This window comes from Chenopodium quinoa, unplaced genomic scaffold (genome assembly GCF_001683475.1).
Source record: "Chenopodium quinoa cultivar QQ74 unplaced genomic scaffold, ASM168347v1, whole genome shotgun sequence".
Taxonomy (NCBI): Eukaryota; Viridiplantae; Streptophyta; class Magnoliopsida; order Caryophyllales; family Amaranthaceae; genus Chenopodium; species Chenopodium quinoa.
In genome coordinates, this window is record NW_018744955.1 from 1,123,605 (window position 1) to 1,146,089 (window position 22,485).

The window sequence follows — 22,485 nt, forward strand, 5'->3', positions numbered from 1 at the left end:
AAGGTGAACAGTAGCGAGTAAAAATTTGAATTTCAAACCAAAGTTTTTCCCCCCGCTTTCACCTTCTATAAATAGAAAGTTACACCCCCCCTTTTTCTCTCACCTTACGTTCATTTGACTTTTTAGAGAGAGAAAGAGAGAGCTTTTTAGAGAGAGATTCTCTGCCTCCGTCTGCATCACAACAAGTTCAAGTTTCCGTGTGCTAGCAGTTCAACACCCGGTTTACCGGCTGTAGCGGTTTTCAGATTTTTCAGAGTAAAAGTAAGGTAACCGCCTGTACCATTTTAGCTTTTCTCCTTTTTAACTCGTATACAATTTTTTCTCCGCCTGCATACCTAGTTTTTTAGAAAATATAAATGAGTTCTCAATCCACACACTCGACACTGCCTAGGACACTCAGCCGGTCCCTTGGGACGGCTGAGTCTAGAACAAGAGGTGCCTTTTCTGGACTGTTGGAACCGATATGCTCATCTCCGAATTCCTCCCTCTATGTGTCTGTGCAGGACACAATGGCCAGAACGAAACAAACGGCCAGACGGTCTAGGAGTCGGCGCACTATGGAAGTGCCAGCCGATGAGGTTGTTCTTGACGGGGAACAGAGGGATTTGGAAGAGAGTGGTTCCGATGAAGAGGCTCCCTCTACTTCCGGGAGCTCTGGAGTACACGAGGTAGACGGCGAGGGAGCCGCCTCCTCTAATGAAGCCGGCGATGCTGAGGCCGACCAAGGGTCAAGGACCGAATCTTCCGGCTCTAACCAAGATAATTTTGCGGCTGACTATCAGCAGCCGCCTAAGGTCGTTGATAACCCCAATCCTAAACAGATCTGGATGTTGTCGGGTAACATCACCCTCCTCAAGAGCGGATTTAGGGCCTTCAAAGAAAAGTACCCCTTTGGAAGGGGCTGGGACATCATCGTTCCTCCGGTTGATGCTGTAATGGCCTAGAAAGATGATATTGACAATGCAGACCACTACTTTGTCTGCTACGAGGTGGTTATCGAAGTCGGCCTCCAGTTCCCCCTCCACCCCGGGATTAGGAAAATCCTTAAGGGGTACGATGTAGGGGTTTGGCAGCTCACCCCCAATTCGTGGGTGAATATTCTTAGCTACATCGCCGCCTGCGAGTTCCAAAATATAAACCCCAGCTTTTCCGCCTTCGCTCACATGCACTACTTGAGAAAGGCCCCAGGCGGCCATGGGGCATGGTATACTCTGACTACCTTGCCCCAATATTTGGTGACTTTGGACAAAGTGTCCAATGGTCCGGGTGGAAGGACAAGTTTTACTTGATTTCTTCCCCAACTTTAAGACATAACCGGACACTGCGCCGGTACAACACTGAGCCGGCTCTTCTAGGCCGGAAATGCCCTCTCCCGGTGCTATCTACTAAGGCCCGGGAGCAAATAATAGAGCCGGGATTTTTTGAAACAACAACTGAGCCCATGGGGGATGAGACTCACATCATAGTTCCCAAGAACTGGATCCCCCATCCGGACTTCTTCAAGGACGAGTTCTTCTTGTCCGCCTGCGGGCTGAGTACCATGTTTCCCAGGGGTAGAATACTTTTCATCCGGAATGATTATTATTTTATTTTTATTGCAAACTTGCCATAATTTTGTCTAACCATGAATTATGTTCTTGCAGCCGACGCCTTGAGAATGGTCGACCCGGCGAAGACTCCGGCTAAGTTTGCGGCGCTGCTGCGCAAAGAGGCTGCACTTGCCAAGAAGGCAGCCGTCGAGGCCAAAGACTCCAAGAAAGGCGGGGTAAGACCTCCTGACTTTATGTGTTTGCATATATATATATATATATATATATATATATATATATATATATATATATATATATATATATATATATATATATATATATATATATATATTTTGCCGGTTGGGTATACTTACCCTTGTTTGCTTCTCAAGACTCCGCCAAGAGAATTCCACAATCCTTCTCCAAGCTGCTCAAAAGGCAAGGAGACGATATGGAGAAGACTCCGGCTGCAAAGGCCGCTAGGAAGGACCCTCCTCCCCAGAAACAATCTTCTGCCCAATCCGGTCGTCCAACGACTGGGGGCAAATCGCCTGCTGCGATGAAAATTCTGAGCGAAAGCTCAGAGCGCTCACAGCAGAAAGCGCCGGATGCCTTTACGGCATCAAAGGGTGGCGAGCAACCTAATGTTCCAGCCGGTGCGGCAACACCTGGGGAGGAGCAGAAGCCTGCGCCCCATCCGGATACCTAAGGTAAGGGACGGATTGAAATACCTTGGCCACTTGATTTCATGAGAATCAAGACTAAGGTTGATCCCTCTGGGGGGTCAATCAGCAGCCGGCAACGGATGAATGCCAACTACGCTGCCTCTTTCTCACAGAGTACTACTTTTAATGCAGATCTGACTTCTGATGAGCCGGATCTTGCGGGCTTTGCAAAACGGATGAATGGGCCAATTGGATGAGGTAATGGACTTCGACAAAATGGCCGAGCTGATGACCTTGATCTTGTTTGAGACCGGTTGTATAGCCACTAAGGCGGTTTTATAAAATAGGCAACCATCCGGCCATTTTGGCCTTTGGTCTTGTTTGAGACCGGTTGTATAGCCACTAAGCGTTTTTGTGCTTAGTTTTTAATCGGACCATTGGCCGAGCGTTAAAAGTGAATTTACGCAAAGTATCGAACTTAGTTAGTTAAAGAAACAGTCCACCTGAGCGTTACCCAGACGGACAAGCAATTATTGGATTACACTAAGTATCAAACTTGGTTAATTAAACAAAGAGTCCGTCTGGGTATTACCCAGCGGACAGACAATTATTATACCAAATGTCAAACTTGTTAGATAAACAAAGGATCCGTCTGAATATTACCCAGGCGGTAAAGCAATTATAACCTTTACTAAGTATCAAACTTAGTTAGTTAAATGAAGAATCCGTCTCAGTATTACCCAGGCGGATAATCAAAAACAACAAAACAATTTTGCAAACAAAGTCTGAATTCTCATTAATTGACTCACTGTTTACAAAAAATTTACATTCTCAGAAGTAGTACTTTTTTAGGTTATCTACATTCCAAGTTCTAGGCAGGCGGCGGCCGTCTGGGGTTTCCAGACGGTAGGTGTCATCTCTGACTTCTTCATAAATCTGGTAGGGGCCTTCCCAATTAGGGGTTAGCTTTCCAGCCTCATTGGCCCTACCGGTTGCCTCCATTTTTCGCAACACAAAGTCGTCAACTTTCAAAGGACGCTTGTCCACTTTCTTGTTGTAGGCTCTGGTCATTCTTAGACGGTATATCTCATGGCACAGGGCAGCGTTGCCCCTGCGTTCCAGGAGGGAGTCCAATGCCAGCCGCATGGCCTCCCAATTTGCCTCTTCATCATAGAGCATGACTCTGAGAGTCGGCTCGTAGTGCTCAATGGGCAAGACGGCTTCAACACCGTATACCATAAGAAATGGGGTTTCTCCGGTTGCCCCTTTAGCAGTAGTCCGGATGGCCCATAGGACATAAAATAACTCTTCTGCCCATAAACCACCGGCTCTTTCAATTTTCTTTTTTATGCCGTCTGAGATGAGTTTGTTGAAGGCTTCAACCTGGACGTTTGCTTGGGGTCGGCCGACTGTTGCAAAACAATGTGAGATACCCTGATCTCCCAACCAAGTCTTGAGCTGAGGGGTCTCAAACTGAGGGCCATTATCAAACACCATAGACATAGGTACCCCAAACCGGGTCATGATGTTCTTCCAGATGAAAGAGATGACATCCTTTGTCTTGATGTTTTTAACCGGCTCAGCTTCTACCCACTTAGTAAAATAATCCACAACCACCAAAATGTAGCACTTTCCGCCTGGACCAGGCGTATAAGGACCCAAGATATCCGTGCCTCATTTAGCGAATGGGACTGGGCTGTGGATTGCTGTCAGATCAGTAGACGGGCGATGAATAAGTTGGCCAAACCTCTGGCATTTGTCACATCTCTTCACCGACTCTTTAGCGTCTGCTTCAAGAGTAGGCCGAAAGTAATGTCGCCTGGCTCTGACGGCTAGGGACCTGCCGCCTATATGAGAGGCACAGTACCCCGCATGCAATTCTTCGAGAACTTCTTTCCCCTTTTCTGGGGTAACACACTTCAATAGAGGTTTAAGGAAACCCGCCTTGAAGAGCTCTCCGTTTCTTAACTCGAAGTTTGCTGCTCGTTTTTTCATGACGGCTGCCTCCTGTGGTGAATCAGGAAGTTTTCCGTCTGCTAGGTATGCCCGGATGCCATCCATCCAGGTAGAGCTTCGGTCTAAGATTCCAATGGGCTCTTCATGTATGCTTCTCTTTTCAAGAACTTCCCAAAAGACCGACCGAGGCGTATCACAGCAAGCGGATGAAGCCAATTTGGACAACGCATCCGCCTGGTTGTTATCTGACCTAGACACTTGATTCACACGGAATTCCTCAAGTGCCTCAGCCTCTTATTTGACTGCCTGAAGATATTTGATCATAGTCGGATGAGTTGCCTCATATTTTCCTTCATACTGGCTGACGACCAACTGTGAATCGGAATAGGCGTCAATTTTAGTTGCCCCTGCTGCCTTACACATGCGGATTCCGGCTAGCAGGGCTTCATACTCCGCCTCGTTATTTGAGGCTTGAAATTTAAACCGTAGTGCATATTCAAATCTGTCCCCCTCAGGGGACTCATATAAAATTCCTGCACCGCAGCCGTTCTTCGTTGAGCTCCCGTCTACATACACTTTCCAAACCTGGTCAATGTTGTCCGGTTGCACCGGCCGTGTCATTTCAACAATGAAGTCGGCAAACGCCTGACCTTTCACTGCCTTTCTAGGTTCAAAAGTGATTTCAAGACTTTTCATTTCAATAGCCCATTTCAGCATTCTGCCGGATGATTCCAAGGTAGACATTGGCCGCTTAAGGGGCTGGTCGGTGTAAATTACCACCGGATGGGCCAGAAAATACGGCTTCAATTTCTTGAAGGCCATATATAGAGCAAGGCCAAATTTTTCTACTGTGGGGTACCGGAGCTCAGCATTTTTTAGGACATGGATAATGAAATAGACCGGGAGCTGAACGCCGTCTCTCTCAGCAAGGAGAACAGCACTGAGGGCATGATCTAAGACGGCTAGGTACATGTATAACATCTCTTTAGGCAGTGGACTAACAAGCCTTGGCAAAGAGTGCAAGTGTTCTTTCAACCGTTGAAAGGCCGCCTCAGCATCATCCCCCCATTCAAATCTGGTCTTCTTCCTGATTGCTTGGAAGAATTAAAGGCATTTGTCACCTGACCGGCTGAGGAATCTCCCCAAAGCCGCTAGGCAACCGGTTAGTCTCTGTGCTTCCTTGACAGTGCGGGGTGACTTCATGTCAATTACCGCCTGTATCTTCTCAGGGTTAGCCTCTATCCCCCTTTGATCAATCAGGAATCCGAGAAACTTCCCAGACTCAACACCAAAGGCGCATTTTTTAGGATTTAACATAACCTTATGCCGCCTGAGTGTGGTGAAGGTTTCTCGGAGATCAGCAAGGTAATCCGCCTGCTGCTTGGATTTGACTATCATGTCATCAATGTACGCCTCTACATTCCTCCCAATTTGATTAATAAAGACCGTATTAATCATCCGTTGGAACGTAGCCGGCGCATTTTTCAAGCCAAACGGCATCACAGTGTAACAGAATAACCCCTGATCAGTGACAAAGGCCGTCTTTTCTTGATCTTTCTTCCACAGGAGTATCTGATGGAAGCCGGAATAGGCATCCATAAAACTCATCAAGGCATGCCCGGCTGCCGAATCGACCAGACTGTCGATCTTAGGAAGCGGATAACTATCCTTGGGACATGCCTTGTTGAGATCTGTGTAGTCAACACACATACGCCAGGTACCATTCGGCTTCTTCACAAGCACAACATTCGCCATCCAGTCGGGGAAATTACATGGCCGAATGAACCCAGCGTCCAACGGCTTATTAACTTTGGCAGCTGCCGCCTGACTTCTTTCTTCGCCGTGATTTCTTTTCTTTTGCCGGATGGGCTTCTTTTTAGGGTCCATGGCGAGTTTGTGGACAACAAGATCCGGGCTGATGCCTGACATCTCTTCCACTTCAAAGGCAAAAATGTCTTTGAATTCTTTCAGCAGAAGGTGTAAGTCTGCACCCAACTTAGCAAAAGCAACCGTCCCAACCTTCACAGTACGCTCTGGACGGCTATCGTCCAGAGGTATATCAATATGTTCACCAGCCGGTTGGGGACGGAGCTCATCTGACCGTTCACCGGTCAGTGATTGCTATTTTTTCTCTTTCTTCACCTCCACCAGCAAATGTGCCTTTTTTTTCTTCCCGGCTGCTGGTGGGGCTGGTACTTGGTCGGCATCCTTGACATTGTCAAGGTCTATTGGTTCCTGTCCTTCTAGGGCCACAGTATCTTTGACGGCTGAGAGATAACACTCCCTGGCCGTCTTCTGATCCCCATTCAAGGAACCAACAGAGCTGTCATCCCTCTCATACTTGATGAGCATGAGGGAGGGTATGATTACAGCCTTGGCTTCGTTGAGGGTTGGCCGGCCCAAAATAATGTTGTAGGCGGTCAGCTCCTCAAAAGCCAGGAACTTGACGACCAGGTGTCGCCCTTTTCCTTTCTCACCCAGCCGGATTGGTAAATCAACCCTTCCGACTGGGTAAACCATTCCACCCCCAAAGCCAACTAAGGGGTGGGTAACAGGATGCAAGCTGCTGTCATTGTATTTCAGCTTTTGCAGGCACCGGAGGCTGATGATGTCTGATGAGTTGCCGGTGTCAATAAGGATCCGTCCAACCAGCTGGTTGGCAACCTTACATTCAATGACGACCGGGTCATCATGCGGACGACGAACACTGCCCCTGTCCTTCTTAGTGATCAAAACGTCTGGGAAGGAGGAGCTTGCAGACGTCTGCCCATCATCATCTTTGTCCATCTTTCGAAGATGGCTCTTGGTGCCCCGGATGGTAGGGCCACCGCATGAGAACCCGCCTGTTATTGTGTAGACCGGCTCCTTGTCAGTGTCCGAGCTACTAGCAGCCTGGGGGGTCTTAGACGACTGCCCCGGATTCTTCTTATTAGTCCCTTTGGACTTAGAAATGTAGGACTTCAACATCCCCTTGTCAGCCAGACGGTCCAACGCCCGTTGAAGGCTGAAGCAGTCGTTGGTGTCATGGCCAACTTCCTCATGGTATTGGCAAAATTTGTTTTTGTTCCTTGATTGAATGGAACTTTTCATTAGATTCGACTTCCCTAGGGACAGCCGATCCTTAATTTCCATGAGGATGGAGTTGCAGTCCTTATTAAACTCGTACTTAGGAACGTACGGTTTAAATTCTTTCTTCTTCTTCTGGGACGGCTGGTCAGAAGAACTAACCGCCCAGACTTCTTTTCTCTTCTTGCTCTCTTCTTTCTTTTTGGCCGGCTGAGCAGGCCGACTGTCTTTCTGTTTGTAAGACTTCTTGGAGTCCGACTGATTAGCAGGCGAGCAGAGGTCGGTTGCTTGAATGTAGCTTTTCGCCTCCCTCAAGGCCGCCTGTAAAGTTAAAGCCCCTTTTCTGACTAAGTCGAACTTAAAGGTCGACCCGTCTCTCAGACCCTTAAAAAAGTCTGTAAAAGCTACCTCATCAGACAATCCTTGAATCTGAATTCTGATCAGATTGAACCGCCTGACATAGGAGCGCAACCCTTCTCTCTCTCTCTACTTAATGGTGCTCAAGTCAAGACTTGTTTTCTTAGCAGGGATGTTCATTGAGAAGTTGGAAGCAAACAGGAAGGCAAGCTTCCTGAAACTATCAATGGACCCGGCTGGCAAGTTTCCAAACCATTTTGGGCAATGCCCTTCAATGTAGCCGGGAAGCATCGACACCAAGTGGCATCATCCAACCCTTGTAAGTATATAAGGTTGGTGTATGCCATGAGGTGATCTTCCGGGTTGGTGGTACCATCATAGGTACCTACCAACACATTTTTAACCTTGGCCGGCTGTGCCGCCTCGGTTATCTCCCGGGTGAATGCAGAAGGTTGTTCACCCAGGCGAAGCAGACGGAGCTGCCAGTCCAGTGGCTGGACATTGTGATATGCCGCCTGACCTCCGAAGAAAGCCGACTGCATATAGCAAGGTGGGTACTGACCGTAGAGCTGAGAAGGTACATATGGTGCAGCCCCGATCATCTGAGGGCCAGAGTGGACGGTATTACCGCCTGTCTGACTCTCATGCAAGGAAAGTGCATTCCCTGCGGAAGTATTGTTGAAGCTGTCTGGAAAATTCTACGTAGAAGCCGATTCAGACAACTGTTGATTTCTCTTCTGGTTGATGATCTCCCGGGCATCAAGAGTTGATTTTTTACTTCCCACCGGCTGATGGGTCCGGCGGGTATTGTTGGTATTCCTCTTTGGAAGAAGAATTTTGGACCAATCAATGGTCCCGGCTGCCTTCTCCTTTGGATGAGGAATGGGCTGCCGATCTCTGACTGACTTCCCCTTTTCTAGAGGAGTCTTCTTGGCCGACTAACCCTTACTTGGGCCAGCCCGGCTCTTAGTGATCAGCTCTTTAATTTCACCCTTGAAACTTGTCATGAATCTCATGAATTCGTCTCGGGTGACTGGTGCTGAATCTCATGAATTCCCCTTCCGGCTGTCCAGGGGGTCGTTTTGTACCCGCCTGGGAGGCACCCCGCTTCAGAGTCTCTCTGGGCCGGATGCGCTTGGTTATCAGAGAGCCATCATCGGCTGTATAGGTTTCGACCTGAGGATCTTCATCCTCCTGGTCTGTAAAGACTTCTGGATCATCGCCCAGAAGGTTAGGAGGTGGTACAGACTCTGGAACCATCTTCGAGGTACTCTCCCCACAGACGGCGCCAAATGTTTTGGGTATTTTTGTCCATCGGGAGAGTTACGTCACGAAGTCTGATCCGGCTGAGTTGTACCTGCAAAACAACGGAGACTCCGGGTGGTAGGAGCTCCGCCTCCGACGATCAAGTTAGTAACTTGAAAGGGAATAAAGAGTACGGAAATTTAGGTAGGGATCTGCTTGGATTCCAAGCTCAGGTGCTTCTCTGATGTGAGAGAATGTAGGTGTAATAAATGATTGAATGTGTCCCCAAAATGGGGAAATATCTCCCTATTTATAGGGTCATTGGAGAACGTGCCCCTATCTAGGTCACTTGACCTAAATTCCAATGGGTTGCGCCGTAAAACAGCGCTTCTTGGGATTTGGGCCCTTGAAGGCCGCCATTTCTTTGACGAATCTAAGGGCGCCACGTGTCAAGAGGATATTAAGCCATATGGGCCATCCTGAACTCGACACGTGGCCTCCTCTTATTGGTCCACGTGTCTAGGGTATTTTTACCCTAAACAAACAACAATTGATAAAATCTACAAATCTTCAGACTTGCATGGTTGCTAAAAATTCCCTTAAAAAAGCTAGATTGACCAACTGGAGACCCATGCCATTGAAGTTTTTTTTTTTTCTTTTTTGGATTAGATATTGTAAATTTTTTTATCAACAAACATACTATATTTACTTTTTTGAAAAAAATAATTAATATAGTCGTATTTGTTAATCTTCATCATTATAACACATACTTATATGAGACATAATTGAAAAATAAAAAATATATATTGAATGCAATATATTTTTTTTTGGTGTTCCATCCGGTTCACCCTTTGGGCTAATCCGGATTCGAGGATCAGTTCTGGGTGGTTAGATTCCAGTCTCCTCCCGATTGTTGTTGCGGGGGATCAAACACGGGTCCTCCCTACCAAGTGTAGTCTCAATCACCATTACACCAACAACCAATTGGTGAATGCAATATTATTGTTGTTAATTATTCATAATCTTAAATTTAATCATTCTCCTAATTAAGACATTAGAGATGTCAATTATTTTAATTAGTTGGTGATAATAAATCTTATGGTATTGGACTATCTGGACTTCTACCAATTTATCATAATCTAACCATGTTCGAGCACAAGATACATACAAATTACAATGTAGGTCATGTTGTGGCCTGGCCGCTGTGGGTTGAGCTTGTGCCACTTTTTTTTTTTCTTAATAGAAAGACCCAAAAAAAGTACAACATAATAATATGGTTTGACATGACAAAGCACACTTATTATAAGTGAAATTGATAGGCCACGACACAATAGTATGTGGCAGTTGGGTCGTTGTGTCTAGGCCTTTTTTCGACACAACATGTATGGCCGTAATTTGTAAGTCTAACCTAGCCATGTCCAAAACGCACAGACTCAGGCCGCTCAACACACATGACCCCACACTCTTCACATACTTCATATATGATATATCTATCTTCGACGTGACCTTAGATTTAATTTCACGTACTCTGATCTCACCAAACTTAGGAAAATGATATCGAGAACTATATGAGCTTAAATAATTGCTTGTACAGTGAGTCAAAAAGGAATTTGGCATTAGGTAACAATCGCACATAAACACTCAAGCTTGACGTAAGGAGTTACAAAGTCAACCCTAAACACAGCTGTTGACTATGTATAAAAAAACAACAATTCGAAAATCAAATAACATAGGAAGGGATTACAACTCACTAATCACAAGAGTTTTGACATAGAAATAAATAATATCTTCATTTATATGATTAATTTCTTCTGTTAGCACGTGTTATTTTGATAAGCAATGCAATTCTTGATTACATAAACCGAATATAATGAAGTTTATTCAAAGAATAATTGATTTAGCCCTTTAAGTTTATAAGTTTATTCCATAAATTTAACATTAAGATTGCATATATAATAATTTTGTGATAAGGTTGATTTGAATGCAAGACAAGGACTCATATCCACGTCATTTTATGTAGAGGTAGTTGTGATTTGTAAATGATTTCCATATAATCAGCACCTTAATTAGACCTTAGTGTGTATTATGTGTAACTTAGTCTATACACTTTTAGGTTATAAATTTTGGGTTTTGTCCTATTTGTATGAGTATGACAGCGATTTTTTTACACCATCGTGGAAGCAACGTAAAGATAGTCCATGTCAAAGCTTAATCAACGCATTACTAGGCTGTTTAAGCTAATTTATCCATTAAACATTGTTGTGCTGCCTATTAAAGATGAGTGCCTGGTTGCCCATAGGCGGTAGATTAGCCTACACATCAATGGTGGACGACCAAAATATAAAATACTATGAACTGCCTTCATTTTGCAATGATCGTAACAATTCAACTTTTGCACTATTGATATGCTTATTTGTATATATTTTTTTAATTCCCGGTGTATAAAAGAAACATATGTTGCTATATAATACTCCCTCCGTTACTTTTTAGTCGCAACAAACTAGTAGTTTGTGGACTCCTAGGCAAAAGATGGTAAATGTAATTAACAAAAAATAAAGGCATGTGTTTAATATTAATCCAACCCAAATAAATTAAAATAAAATAAAATAAAAACATTAATTACAACCACCTATCACCAGCACCACCACCACCTTGCACCATGCCACCACCACCACCTAGCACCACCCCCGATTTCGCCCACCTACAACCTCGAAACCCACAACGTAACCCAGAACCACCATCCACAACCCCAAAACCACCACCTACAACCCCGAAAATTCGAACCACCAACCCACGAACCTAGAAAATTCAAACCACCAACCAAATCAACCCAAGAACCCAGAAATTCGAACCACCTGCCCAAGAACCCAGAAAATTCGAACCTACCAACCACCTAACCCAGAAAATTCGAACCACCAACCAAACAACCAAAGAACCCAGAACCACCACCCACAACCCCGAAACCCACAACCCACGAACCCAGATCCACCACCCACAAGTCCACAACCCCGAAACCCACCACCCACAACTCCGAAACCCACAACCCACGAACCCCCAATCCCAAAATCCACAACCCACGAACTCGAACCCAAACCCATAACCCCAAAATCCGAAACCCACAACTCTCTATCATCAATTAAAGCTTTAATGTCAAATTTAACCATCAAAAACTCCAGATCTAGAGTTTTCATGGTTAAATTTAACCATAAAACCTTCAAATACGTGCTTCACCGCAATGACAAAACAACAAGAAGAGGAAGAGAGAGAAAACGGAGGCGGCCGCAACAAAAGGGACATCGACAGCAACTTTCGGCGACGGTGGTGTATGTACTAAGGTGAATTTTTTGGGTGATGAACAAAGAATGGAGATTGGTGGTGGACTAGTGGTGGTTCCCAATCAAGATGAGAAAGAATTTTTTTTTTTTTTTTTTTTTTTTTTTTTTTTACAAAAGATGAGAATGAATTTAGATAGGAGAGTAAAGATTTTGGGGAAATAATTAAGTTAGTTAATGTTAGGGTTTAAATTATTAAGTTAAAATCAGTAGTTTAATTAGGGTGTTTAGAAAAAAAAAAAGTAAGGGTAATATTGTAAAATCACACAAAAAAATTTACCATAAAAGGAAAGAAATAAGTTTGTTGCAAGTAATGTGTACCGGCTATTTTTAGTAATTGTTGCGAGTAAAAAGAAACGGAGGGAGTATATTTTTGGATTAGTCTTTATGTATATTTTCATTACATAAATATTTTATATTTCTTAATAATATGTAATAATTAACAAATATTAATAGTCAAAGTTATGTATATATTGTCATGTATACCCGTCAAAGTGTTACAATTATTACGTAACACATGGAGTATAAGCTTAAATGCTTAAGTGTTATCAACCTGAATCATACCACATATACAAATATACAATAGATTTCTAAATCTGAAAAATACTATACACATAATGTTGGATCAAACAAATTTCCCTTAATTAAAACTATGATTATTGTAGATGAATATATGAAATATGTATGTAATCATCATGATTTCCCCCATCAATAAATACATTTGTATGTACTATGTAGTACTGTAGTAGACTAAGCTAAATATAACTTGACCAAAAAAAAAAAACATATGGAGAAACTTAATTGTGAGTTAATGAGCATGATAGAGTATAAAATATATTCTTGTACCTTAACTATCATTTTGTACACTACTCTATATTATAGTGATTTTAGGATATTAGGGTAGTTCCTTAGCTTTAGCAAAGTAGTGATTTTATGTATGTTTTTGGTATTTATGATTTATTTCTCTTTGCGTGTTTTTATAATTTATTTAGTAATTTAGGATGGTAAAAAGATGAAGCAAAGAAAATGAAACATTGTCAATGCAAATGGAGCAGGTGCCAAGTTCCTATAGTAGAACATAGAACTATCAAAAGCTGACCCGACCCGAAATACCGACCCTTACTAAACCTATTAACCAACCCGTCTGAACCCAAAAAAATGGTGACCCGAACCCGCCCTAACCCGACCTGAAACCAACCCTAGACCCGAGTATTTGAGACCCGAACCCGAACATTAAAGGACCTAGAGACTACCCGACCCGAATGTAACCCGTAAATTATTGACCTGAACCGAACCCGACTTGAACCGAAATTGACCCAAACCCGTTTTAACCCGTCAAAACCCGAATTCAACCCGACATGTTCCTAACCTGACCCGAATTCAACCCGACCTGTTCCTAACCCAACTCGAATTTCAACCCGACCCGAATCAACCCGACTTGTTATTGAATCAATACGTATAGGTCGTTATCTCATGTTGGTATTGGAACATAAATTGAATCCTAACTCTATTCCTTCAATATTTCACTTTGAATTTTAAGAGGTTAGTTTCACAACATGTTTTTAGGGGCGAATTCAAGGGACGAAACATGTTTTCCGCAAATTATTGACTTGAACCGAACCCGAATCAAACCTGTGAATGACCCGACTTGGAAATGACCCGACTTGATTATAACCCGCAAATTATTGACTTGAACCGAACCCGACTTGAACCCGAGAATGACCCGACTTGATTATAACCTGTAAATAATTGACTTGAACCGAACTCTACTCGAACTCGAGAACGATCCTAACTCGTTTAAACCCGTAAAAACCCGAATTGAACCCGACATATTTTTCACCCAACCCGAATGTAACCCGACCTTTTACTAACCCGACCTAAACCCGACTCAAACCCGATAAGATGTATGACCCGACGTGACCCGACTCAAGCATGACCCAACCCGAACCCGACCCGCATATGTTATGACATTAACCCGTATTGACCCGACCCGAGATGACTCGACTCACACTAACCCGACTCAAACCCGACCTGTTTACCCGAATTGACAGCTCTACTAGAACTAGGCCTGAAAAACTAACGCTACAACAACGGAATTTGCTAGACGATTTGAAATTCGTCCACATTTAGGTGTTGTTTGGTTGCACAAAAGAAATGGGGAAAATAGAAAATTATGGGAATTCAAATATTGGGGTTTTGTTTGGTTAACACAAAACATAACAATGTGGGAATTTCAAATTCATGGGAATTTCAAATTCATGGGAATTTCAAATTCATGGGAATTTTCAATTCCCACAAAACATGAGAATTAAATTACCAAGTGCCCCCTTGGTAATTTGAAATTCCCATGATTTGCAAATTCCTCCATGAATAACAAACAACTTTCAACAATTCATGGGATTTCTAATGTGGGAAGTTAATTCCCATAATTTGTCAAATCCCGTGGGAAATTATTTCCCTTGTCAACCAAACGACCCCTATTGTAGCGTGATACTTAGTTGTTCAAAAAATAATTTAGGAAAAATTGACACCATAATCCGTCCCATCTATTGATTAACTCAGGACGGTCCTCCTCAAAACGGTCTCTAACATATTTTTAACTGGTTTTACTGGTAATGGAGCCACGTGTCTTGTTTTCATTAGGCGTATTTTAAAAAATTAATCCACCACTACTCTAAACACCCATCCTCTCCCGTTACACCATCTACATGTTAATTTTTAATGGACCACTAAAAATTTAACACATTACAGTTTTAAACGATTTTACACAGACATTATAAGCTAGGAAATGTTTTAAGAAAGACAACTCAAAGTTGGACTGCCATGAACTATTCAATAGCTGTGACTGTTTAAAAAAGAATGCCTGTAATTGAGACTAGTAACATCAAATTTTCCAATAATTTATAAAGTTTTGCAGGCATTGCAGTTGAAAAGAAGATACATTTGAAAAGAAGAAGATGCTATGATTAAATTTATACTCCTAGCATATTCTTCTTTCAAATCTCACTTTGCTAATGGTTAAGACTTTATTCTCTTGGTATGAAATAAGATACTTCCTCCATTACGAATTACTCGCAACAAAAGGATACAATATTATTTGTGAGACATAAAATATTCCTTTGTTGCGAGTAATGCGTAACGGAGGGAGTATTAAGGTTATAATTCATTGAAGTTTAGTATGATTTAATTGTCTATTCTGGCCAAATTTTAACCTTAATTGTACATTCAACGAAACTACACTTTTATCAAATTCCTACAAATGGGCTTGGCCTGTTACAGGTTCTGTTCTACAACCTCAATATCAAGAATTACAAGTCAGGCCCATCACTTGTCGGCGATCGTTGATTAAACAACTCTGCACTTTCCCGGCCCCGTTTTCGGCGGCGTAACAACAACGCCGCCGATAATGGACTACAACAACAAGCTTGTTCTTGCTCCTATGGTTCGAGTTGTAAGTCTCCTCTGTCTCTCTTTCTATCTTTTGACTTATTATTTGACGCTTTCACTCTATCCCCATAATAAGTTCCAACTGCAATTATTGGGTTTTGTTTTTTTTTTTTATCAGTTGGGTATTAGATTTTTTCATGTTTTAATGGTGGGTTGACAAGAAATTACATGGATGAATGATGATGTTGTCAGGGTACACTGCCTTTGAGGTTATTAGCTGCTGAATATGGTGCTGATATCACTTATGGGGAGGAAATTATCGACCATAAGCTTGTTAAGTGCGATCGTATCGTTAACGGTTCTTACTCTTACTCCTATTTCTTTACCTTTTGGGTGTGAATTTGTAATTCTATGGTACTATTACATGAATTGATTTATGTGTTATTGTTGCCAGATTATTTGGGTACGATTGATGTAGTTGAGAAAGGGACTCAAAATGTGGTATTTAGGACCTGCCCGGAGGAGCAAAGCCGGGTCGTGTTTCAGATGGGGACTTCTGATGCTGTTAGGGCTCTCAAGGCTGCCCAACTTGTGTATGTTTCTTTACCAATTTCAATAGTACTGTTAGATGATGTAAACCTAAATTAGAGCACTTGCAAATTGTAGTTTTAAGTATCTTAAGTTTACATTTAGATTTATCTTGCACTACTCTTGCTTTGAAATACCCATGCACAATCACTTGTATGTATCTAAGATCCTTCCTTAAGTAATGTAGTATCTCGTTCTTCAATTTATCTGATCTAAGGCTTCAAACCAATATTCTTGGTCATGGGAATTGTTGGATAATTTTAAATGTATGCACTTTGTTTGAATAGCAAGATAGAAGGGAAATGAAGGTAATAGGAGGAAAGGGAGGGGGAATGTGAAGTTCATTTTCCCTTTCAAATCTCTTCAATTTGGAGCAATGATGTTTATATAAGAGGGAAAGGAAATGGACCCCTCCCTCGCCTTCTCATTCCTTCCTCAATCTCTTATCCAAACAATAGGAACAATGATATCTATTCCCTCCCCCCCCCCCCATAAAAAAGAAGAAAAAAAAGTAGTGCTAGCTACATAATTGCAATCAACAAGTTATGAAAACAAAGAAATGGTTTCATAATTTCCCTTGGCTTATAAAAACAAAGAAATGGTTTGTCATGTGTGATTCTTGTGTTTAATGAACTGATTGTTGGAGGAATTTTATAAACTAGTCGAGATGTAGGTATTTTGACTGATTGTCCGAGGTGCATGAAGTCGGAAGGGCAAGTCAAGAATGCTTCAGCCATGAGTATAAGTTGGAAGCTTATAAGGACATTAGTACGCAACGGTGATGCTGTTTTGGTGATGGCCATTGCTGATAGACCTCTTCGAAATGGGATCTTAAAAAGGATCAAAATAACTTTGCTTGTAAGAGCCAGGAGCATGAAGATTCATGTGGTTCTTTTGAAATGCTTTGGTGGATGTGATAAGTACCACGAGTTATTCATGCTTGTTGTTTAATGCTTGTAATCACCATTTATATTTATCAATTACTCCATAGTGCATCTCGTCGGTTAACTCCCGGCTTTCAGGTTCCCACGTATAGATTTGGCACCTTCATCTTTTTATTTCCGTTTTGCTCAAGTTGAGTATTGCTGATTACCAAAAAAACAATTGTTGCTTAATCTTAATTACAATAGTTCTAATCAAGCTGCAGAGGTGATTATATGCATTTTAATAAGAAGGGGGGGGGGGTAATCAGTAATCTTATGCTGTGATCATGTGGTTTACTGACATAGATCTTCTTCCTCCACAGTTGCAATGATGTTGCTGCTGTTGATATCAATATGGGTTGTCCCAGGTCATTTTCTATTAGTGGGGGCATGGGTGCTGCGTTGCTATCAAAGCCAGAGACTATTCACGATGTATGCCACTCTTCAAAAATAGAAGTCTTTCAGTTGTCTATTTTATGTGTTATATTTCAATTTATCAATAAATGTTTTTTTCCCCTTATTCCACTCACCTTGTCTTTGCTGTTCATTTATGGCTATAATACAACAATTTGATCGGCTTCTTTCCTCAATTCAGATTCTGACAACATTGAAGAGGAACCTAATTACCCCCGTAACATGTAAAATACGACTTTTGAAAATATCTCATTACACTGTGGAATTGGCCAGACAGATTGAGAAAACAGGTGTTTCTGCTCTTGCTGTCCATGGAAGGTTGTGCTTACCTCCTTTGCCTTTTTGTTTCCCCTCCTATTCGAGTATATTATACTATTTCACTTGTGATCAGCCTTCCATTTTTGCTTGCATGTTTGTGATCATTGCCTTAACACATTTAATAGGCAATTTCAGTTATTATTTTCCTATAAATTCGTTTTTCCCTTCTTTACCCTATCTATCAAATATATTACAGAAAAGTTCCAGATAGACCAAGGGATCCTGCTAAGTGGAATGAGATTGCTGATGTGGTTGCTGCATTATCAATTCCAGTAATAGCAAATGGCGATGTCTTTGATTATGAAGATATTCAGCACATCAAAAATGCTACAGGTTCAAAAATCAAGACACTTCTGATCCTTATAATAGGAATATTTAGATTAGAATTTAACAAAGTAGGTGATATCTAATGCAATTGGAAAATGAGGTAAAGATTAGCCATTCAACTCCCAAATATAAAAAATAGATTTCTAAAAAATTGACAATTGATTTAGATGGTGTCAGATTTTGAGAAAAGAGAACAGATTTGGGTCGTGCAGCTCAATGTTGATAATTAACTATTACTTCAATAGAGTTTTCATATGTATTTGTAGCTTATCTTAGAACATGCAATCACTTATTTCAATCATCAATCATCAATCTGAGAAGACCCCAAATGAAAAGATCATTGTGAAACGGAGGGAATATTTTGTTTTTATGTCTATTATCTAATGTTATGCTTAACATGGTAGGTGCCTCGTCCATTATGGTTGCAAGAGGTGCTCTTTGGAACGCATCGGTTTTCTCTCCTAAAGGAAAATTGCCATGGGAAGAGGTGAAGAAAGAGTATGTCAGGAAGGTACATATTTAAGAAGCTAAATTCGCTGGGTCTAGTCTTTATTGACTTAACATTATAAAGCTGGATGGCAAATATAAACATAGAACATAGCTGCATTAAGTTCAAATTTTTAACCTGTTTTTCAACTCCAATTATTCAAATTGGTAAGGTCTGGTTATACTCTTAATGTAGGTCAATGCGAAAATTAACGCAAAACAAACTTAGGTTTTGTTAAAGATGGAATGATGGATCATCAAAGTTAAATTTGGTGGGATAAGTTTTACTGTTGTAATTCCAAATCCAATCTCATCTACCTATACTTGAAACTTTTAGTCTGTTTAACTAAAATTTAAAGAAATTAAGCGGGACAACTTCTCGTTAGCATGTAGACTCTTGACATCTTTCTTCACCTTTTCGAACTATTAAGTTTTAAGATATGGGTTCAAAAAAGTTATAAACCACTTCAAACTTTCTCAAGTCTATTTGATTGAACATAACTTACATACGAGACCCAGTTTAAGCACAAATTTGATTTATTCTTGCTTTATACTTTCATACTAGCTTTTAGTAGGTTAAACTTCAAACTTTTTGCACTTTTCACTTAGGTCATGTACTAACATAAACTTGCATATGTTACTAGAGCATCTTGTGGGATAATGAAGTCAAAAGCACTAAGCACACTTTGAAGGAAATGATAATGCACCATTCTTGCCTTGAACTTCCAGAAGGGAAGGCTGTGATCAAATCAGAAACCTTGGCGGATCTTGCGTAAGTTTGATTTTACATATCCATCTCTGAAATTCAAAAGTAAAGTTTATGACTTTGGCTTATTGTTGAGCTTAATTCATATACTTATTTGCTCAATTTTCAAATTTCAACTTACCTTTACCAACCTTTCCAGAAGAAGAAATTTAAAATTCTATTGTTAAGCATTGTGATCACTGGGAACCCTATCATATGATCCTGGTGGACTGATACGGTTGTCTGTTATTGATGATCTTTTAATTTGAATGTTGTTTGATGAAATAGAGAGTAGGAATATTTCCTTTATGCTGCTTGTCTGCTATTGCTGCTGTGCTGCTTTCTTTCTTTTGTCTGTTGTTGTATGAGCTGTAAGATTGCTAGTGGTAAGTCACTAGGGTTGTTAAGTAGGGCTGTCATATATAAGGTGCAAAAATCATTGTAGCAGTCATTTAGAAAATTACACAAAAAATGCTCAATGAAAAGATCCTGCTTTCATCATATTTACTGCTGCTGCTGTTCTGCTTTTGCTGAAATAAAAAATCGTGCCTTTCTGTTTCTCATCATGGTATCAGAGCTTAAGGTCAGTATATTAGCAGCATTCATATAGTAAAGTTTAAAGATTTGTTCTTTAATATTTAAAACTGTAGATCTAGGAGAAACATATAAAGGTGACATCTTTATTTCTAAACCACTTGTATTCTTGCTGATTTAAATATGTCAACTGTAATAGAGACCTCTAGTTCTTTATACTTGCACCCATCTGATGGAAGCAACTCTATCAGCATAGAAAAACTAGAAGGGTCAAGTAATTACATATCCTGGAAAAGATCGATAGAAATCAGTCTAGGATCCAAAAGAACGTATGGGTTTGTGACTGGGATTGTTGGAAGAGATCTGAATGATCGAGTAAAACTAGAAGCATGGGATACTTGCATCAATATATAAAAAATTATCATGTTTATCAGTAAGTGCTCTCGGAAACAACTTGAGTAAAGATATGATATTGCAAATGGTTCAAGGAAGTATCAGTTGAACAAAGAAATATATGAGACAAAGCAATTAGGTAAAAGTGTGACTGAGTACTACACAGAGTTGAAGATTTTGTGGGAGGAGCTGGAAAGCATGACCAGTCTGCCTCCTATTACTACCTCTAATGCAGAAATCTCTGCATTAGCATCGGGATGAGCAGCAGAAGCTGTTCCAGTTTCTAAATGGACTGGATGATAGTCACAGTCAACAAAGGAGTCATTTGCTTATGCAAACTCCTTTACCTAGTGTAGATCCAGCATGTAACACTGATCAATAGGACAATCAGAGAACAGCGTTGAAAGCTGTGAAAGAAGAAGCTGAACCCTGAGCAATGTTTAGCAAGGGAAGTAGTGAAGCTGTGACAGGTAAAGTCTCCTCCACACACTGAAAAATGCTGGTGTCTGAAGGGATTTCCAAGTGGACATCCAAAAGCTCAAAGAGACTCTAAATTGAGCAATAATAGAGGTGGTGTAGAGTAGGAAGAAGTGGAAGTACTGCTGCAAATGTGCAAACAGAAACAGGAAGTTCTAGTAGTAGCTCTTCTGCTGTGCCACTTAATGCTAAAGCAACCGGTAAAATTGTAGCCTAGTGTAGGAAAGTATGCTGGAACAAGACAAGAAGAAGATGATCTTTACTTCACATATGCAGGAATGGTGAGCTGTCAATATGCAAATGCAGCAAGCACAACTTAGATCATTGATTCAGGAGCTTCGGATCATATGACTGGCAACTTCGAGGTGCTTGAGAATGCTTAGCAATGTAGAAGTGAGGCAAAACTTAATTTGCCAACATCACTCACAAGGGATGTGTGAGCCTAGAGAATGGGTAAGACTACAAAAAGTTTTGTATGTGCATAACCTGTTGTCCGTGCAGAAGTGGGTGGAGGATGAGTCATGCAAAGTGGACTTCAGGAATGGTCTGTACTACCTCTAAAACGAGTCCATGAAAAATATGATAAAAAAACCTTGCTGAAATGAACAAGCATTGTGAGAAAGTGGCATTAAATGCAATCTCAACAATTAAGGATTGTAAGAAATGTGAGCAAACTTAGTACACACCTAGGATTAGGTCATGCTTCCATGACCAAGATCAGAAAAATGGAAGAGCCGAATGAGGTTGAGATAAAGTGTGAAGATGTGTGTCTGGCTAAGTTCACAAAGTTGCCCTACATATTGAGTAACTCAATAGTGAAACAAGCATTTGAGGTGATACACATAGATATCTGGGGAGCATTTAGAGTGGCACAAGGTACAATAATTGTAGATGGCTTCTCTAGAGTTACATGGGTAAAAGAGTTCAAAGAAAAATCTCAAGTATTTAGTGCTATAGAGGAATTTGTTCATATGAGCAAAGCTCAATATGGAAAGGAAGTGAAAGTCATAAGATCCACAATGCTTTGGAGTTTGATAATGAGATTTGTAAGAAGATGTTGTGGAAAATGGGAATTGTTCACCACAACAAAATGGAAGAGTTGAAAGGAAGCACAAGAATATCTTGGAGATGGAGAATTCTCATGCAATACCGGGTGACAGTGTGCAGTTTTAAAAGGTGCGAGGCGCAAAAGGTCCATGGAGCCTAGGTGTAAGGCTCACGCGTGCGCCTCGCCTACAAAAGGCAACATATCCCACTTCTATTATAAATGCACAAAGGGAAGCATAATTTGACAATAATCATCGCTAACTCATTAAGACGCAAAAGTATTAGACAAGTACTTAAAGTAAGACATAATTAGCATAATTTAATTAAAAGATAGAAAGAAAAGCAAACATAGTTTAGTGAATGGTCTCCAAAGCACTAAAGAGTTTCTAAATCAACATCAAAGTATCTTCACCGTTGTCCTCCTCCCACTCCTCCTCATCATCATCATCAATCACCATTGGTGCCTTCCCTTTATTCCCTCCAAATAATGATGGAGCATCGTTTCTTACCCTATAGGAAGGCTCATTGGCCCCAATGGCTTTACTAACCGCACTCAATGTCAAAGACTCAAGACATCACCTTCAAACACAAGTTCTTCCTCCAAATTTTCATCCATTTTCCCAAGTAGCCACTCATTACTTTCATCGATATTATCCAAAAGAATGGGGTCAATGGTGTTTTGCCTCTCATATCGGT

General features: G+C 41.2%; 2 protein-coding genes across 4 annotated transcripts in view; one reads left to right on the plus strand and one right to left on the minus strand.

The window, feature by feature from the left end:
- Nucleotides 1–11,437: 11,437 nt before the first annotated feature.
- Nucleotides 11,438–12,009, minus strand: LOC110706437 (glycine-rich cell wall structural protein 1-like). Its single transcript, XM_021884358.1, has 2 exons — nucleotides 11,755–12,009; nucleotides 11,438–11,617 (listed from the first exon to the last, which is right to left on the minus strand). The coding sequence occupies exons 1-2, from the start codon at nucleotides 12,007–12,009 to the stop codon at nucleotides 11,438–11,440; spliced, it is 435 nt and encodes a 144-aa protein (XP_021740050.1).
- Nucleotides 12,010–15,416: 3,407 nt separating this feature from the next.
- LOC110706402 (tRNA-dihydrouridine(20) synthase [NAD(P)+]-like) overlaps nucleotides 15,417–22,485 on the plus strand; it is a 36,310-nt gene continuing 29,241 nt past the window's right edge. For all 3 annotated transcript variants that reach the window (XR_002508338.1, XR_002508339.1, XM_021884327.1), the window contains exons 1-8: nucleotides 15,417–15,601; nucleotides 15,790–15,895; nucleotides 15,992–16,130; nucleotides 17,372–17,480; nucleotides 17,644–17,780; nucleotides 17,977–18,113; nucleotides 18,512–18,618; nucleotides 19,238–19,365. Coding sequence is in view for 1 of the 3 variants with exons in the window: in XM_021884327.1 (XP_021740019.1) it covers nucleotides 15,557–15,601; nucleotides 15,790–15,895; nucleotides 15,992–16,130; nucleotides 17,372–17,480; nucleotides 17,644–17,780; nucleotides 17,977–18,113; nucleotides 18,512–18,618; nucleotides 19,238–19,365 (908 nt within the window). In the remaining 2 variants the exon portion in view is untranslated. The remainder of the gene's footprint in view (nucleotides 15,602–15,789; nucleotides 15,896–15,991; nucleotides 16,131–17,371; nucleotides 17,481–17,643; nucleotides 17,781–17,976; nucleotides 18,114–18,511; nucleotides 18,619–19,237; nucleotides 19,366–22,485) is intronic.

Coding starts and splice junctions, on each gene's coding strand:
- LOC110706437 (XM_021884358.1), bottom strand. CDS start 12,009: ATGAAAACTCTAGATCTGGAGTTTTTGATGGTTAAATTTGACATTAAA. Junction 11,618..11,754: donor GTTGTGGGTGGTGGTTCTGG/GTTCTTTGGTTG, acceptor TGAATTTTCTAG/GTTCGTGGGTTGGTGGTTCG.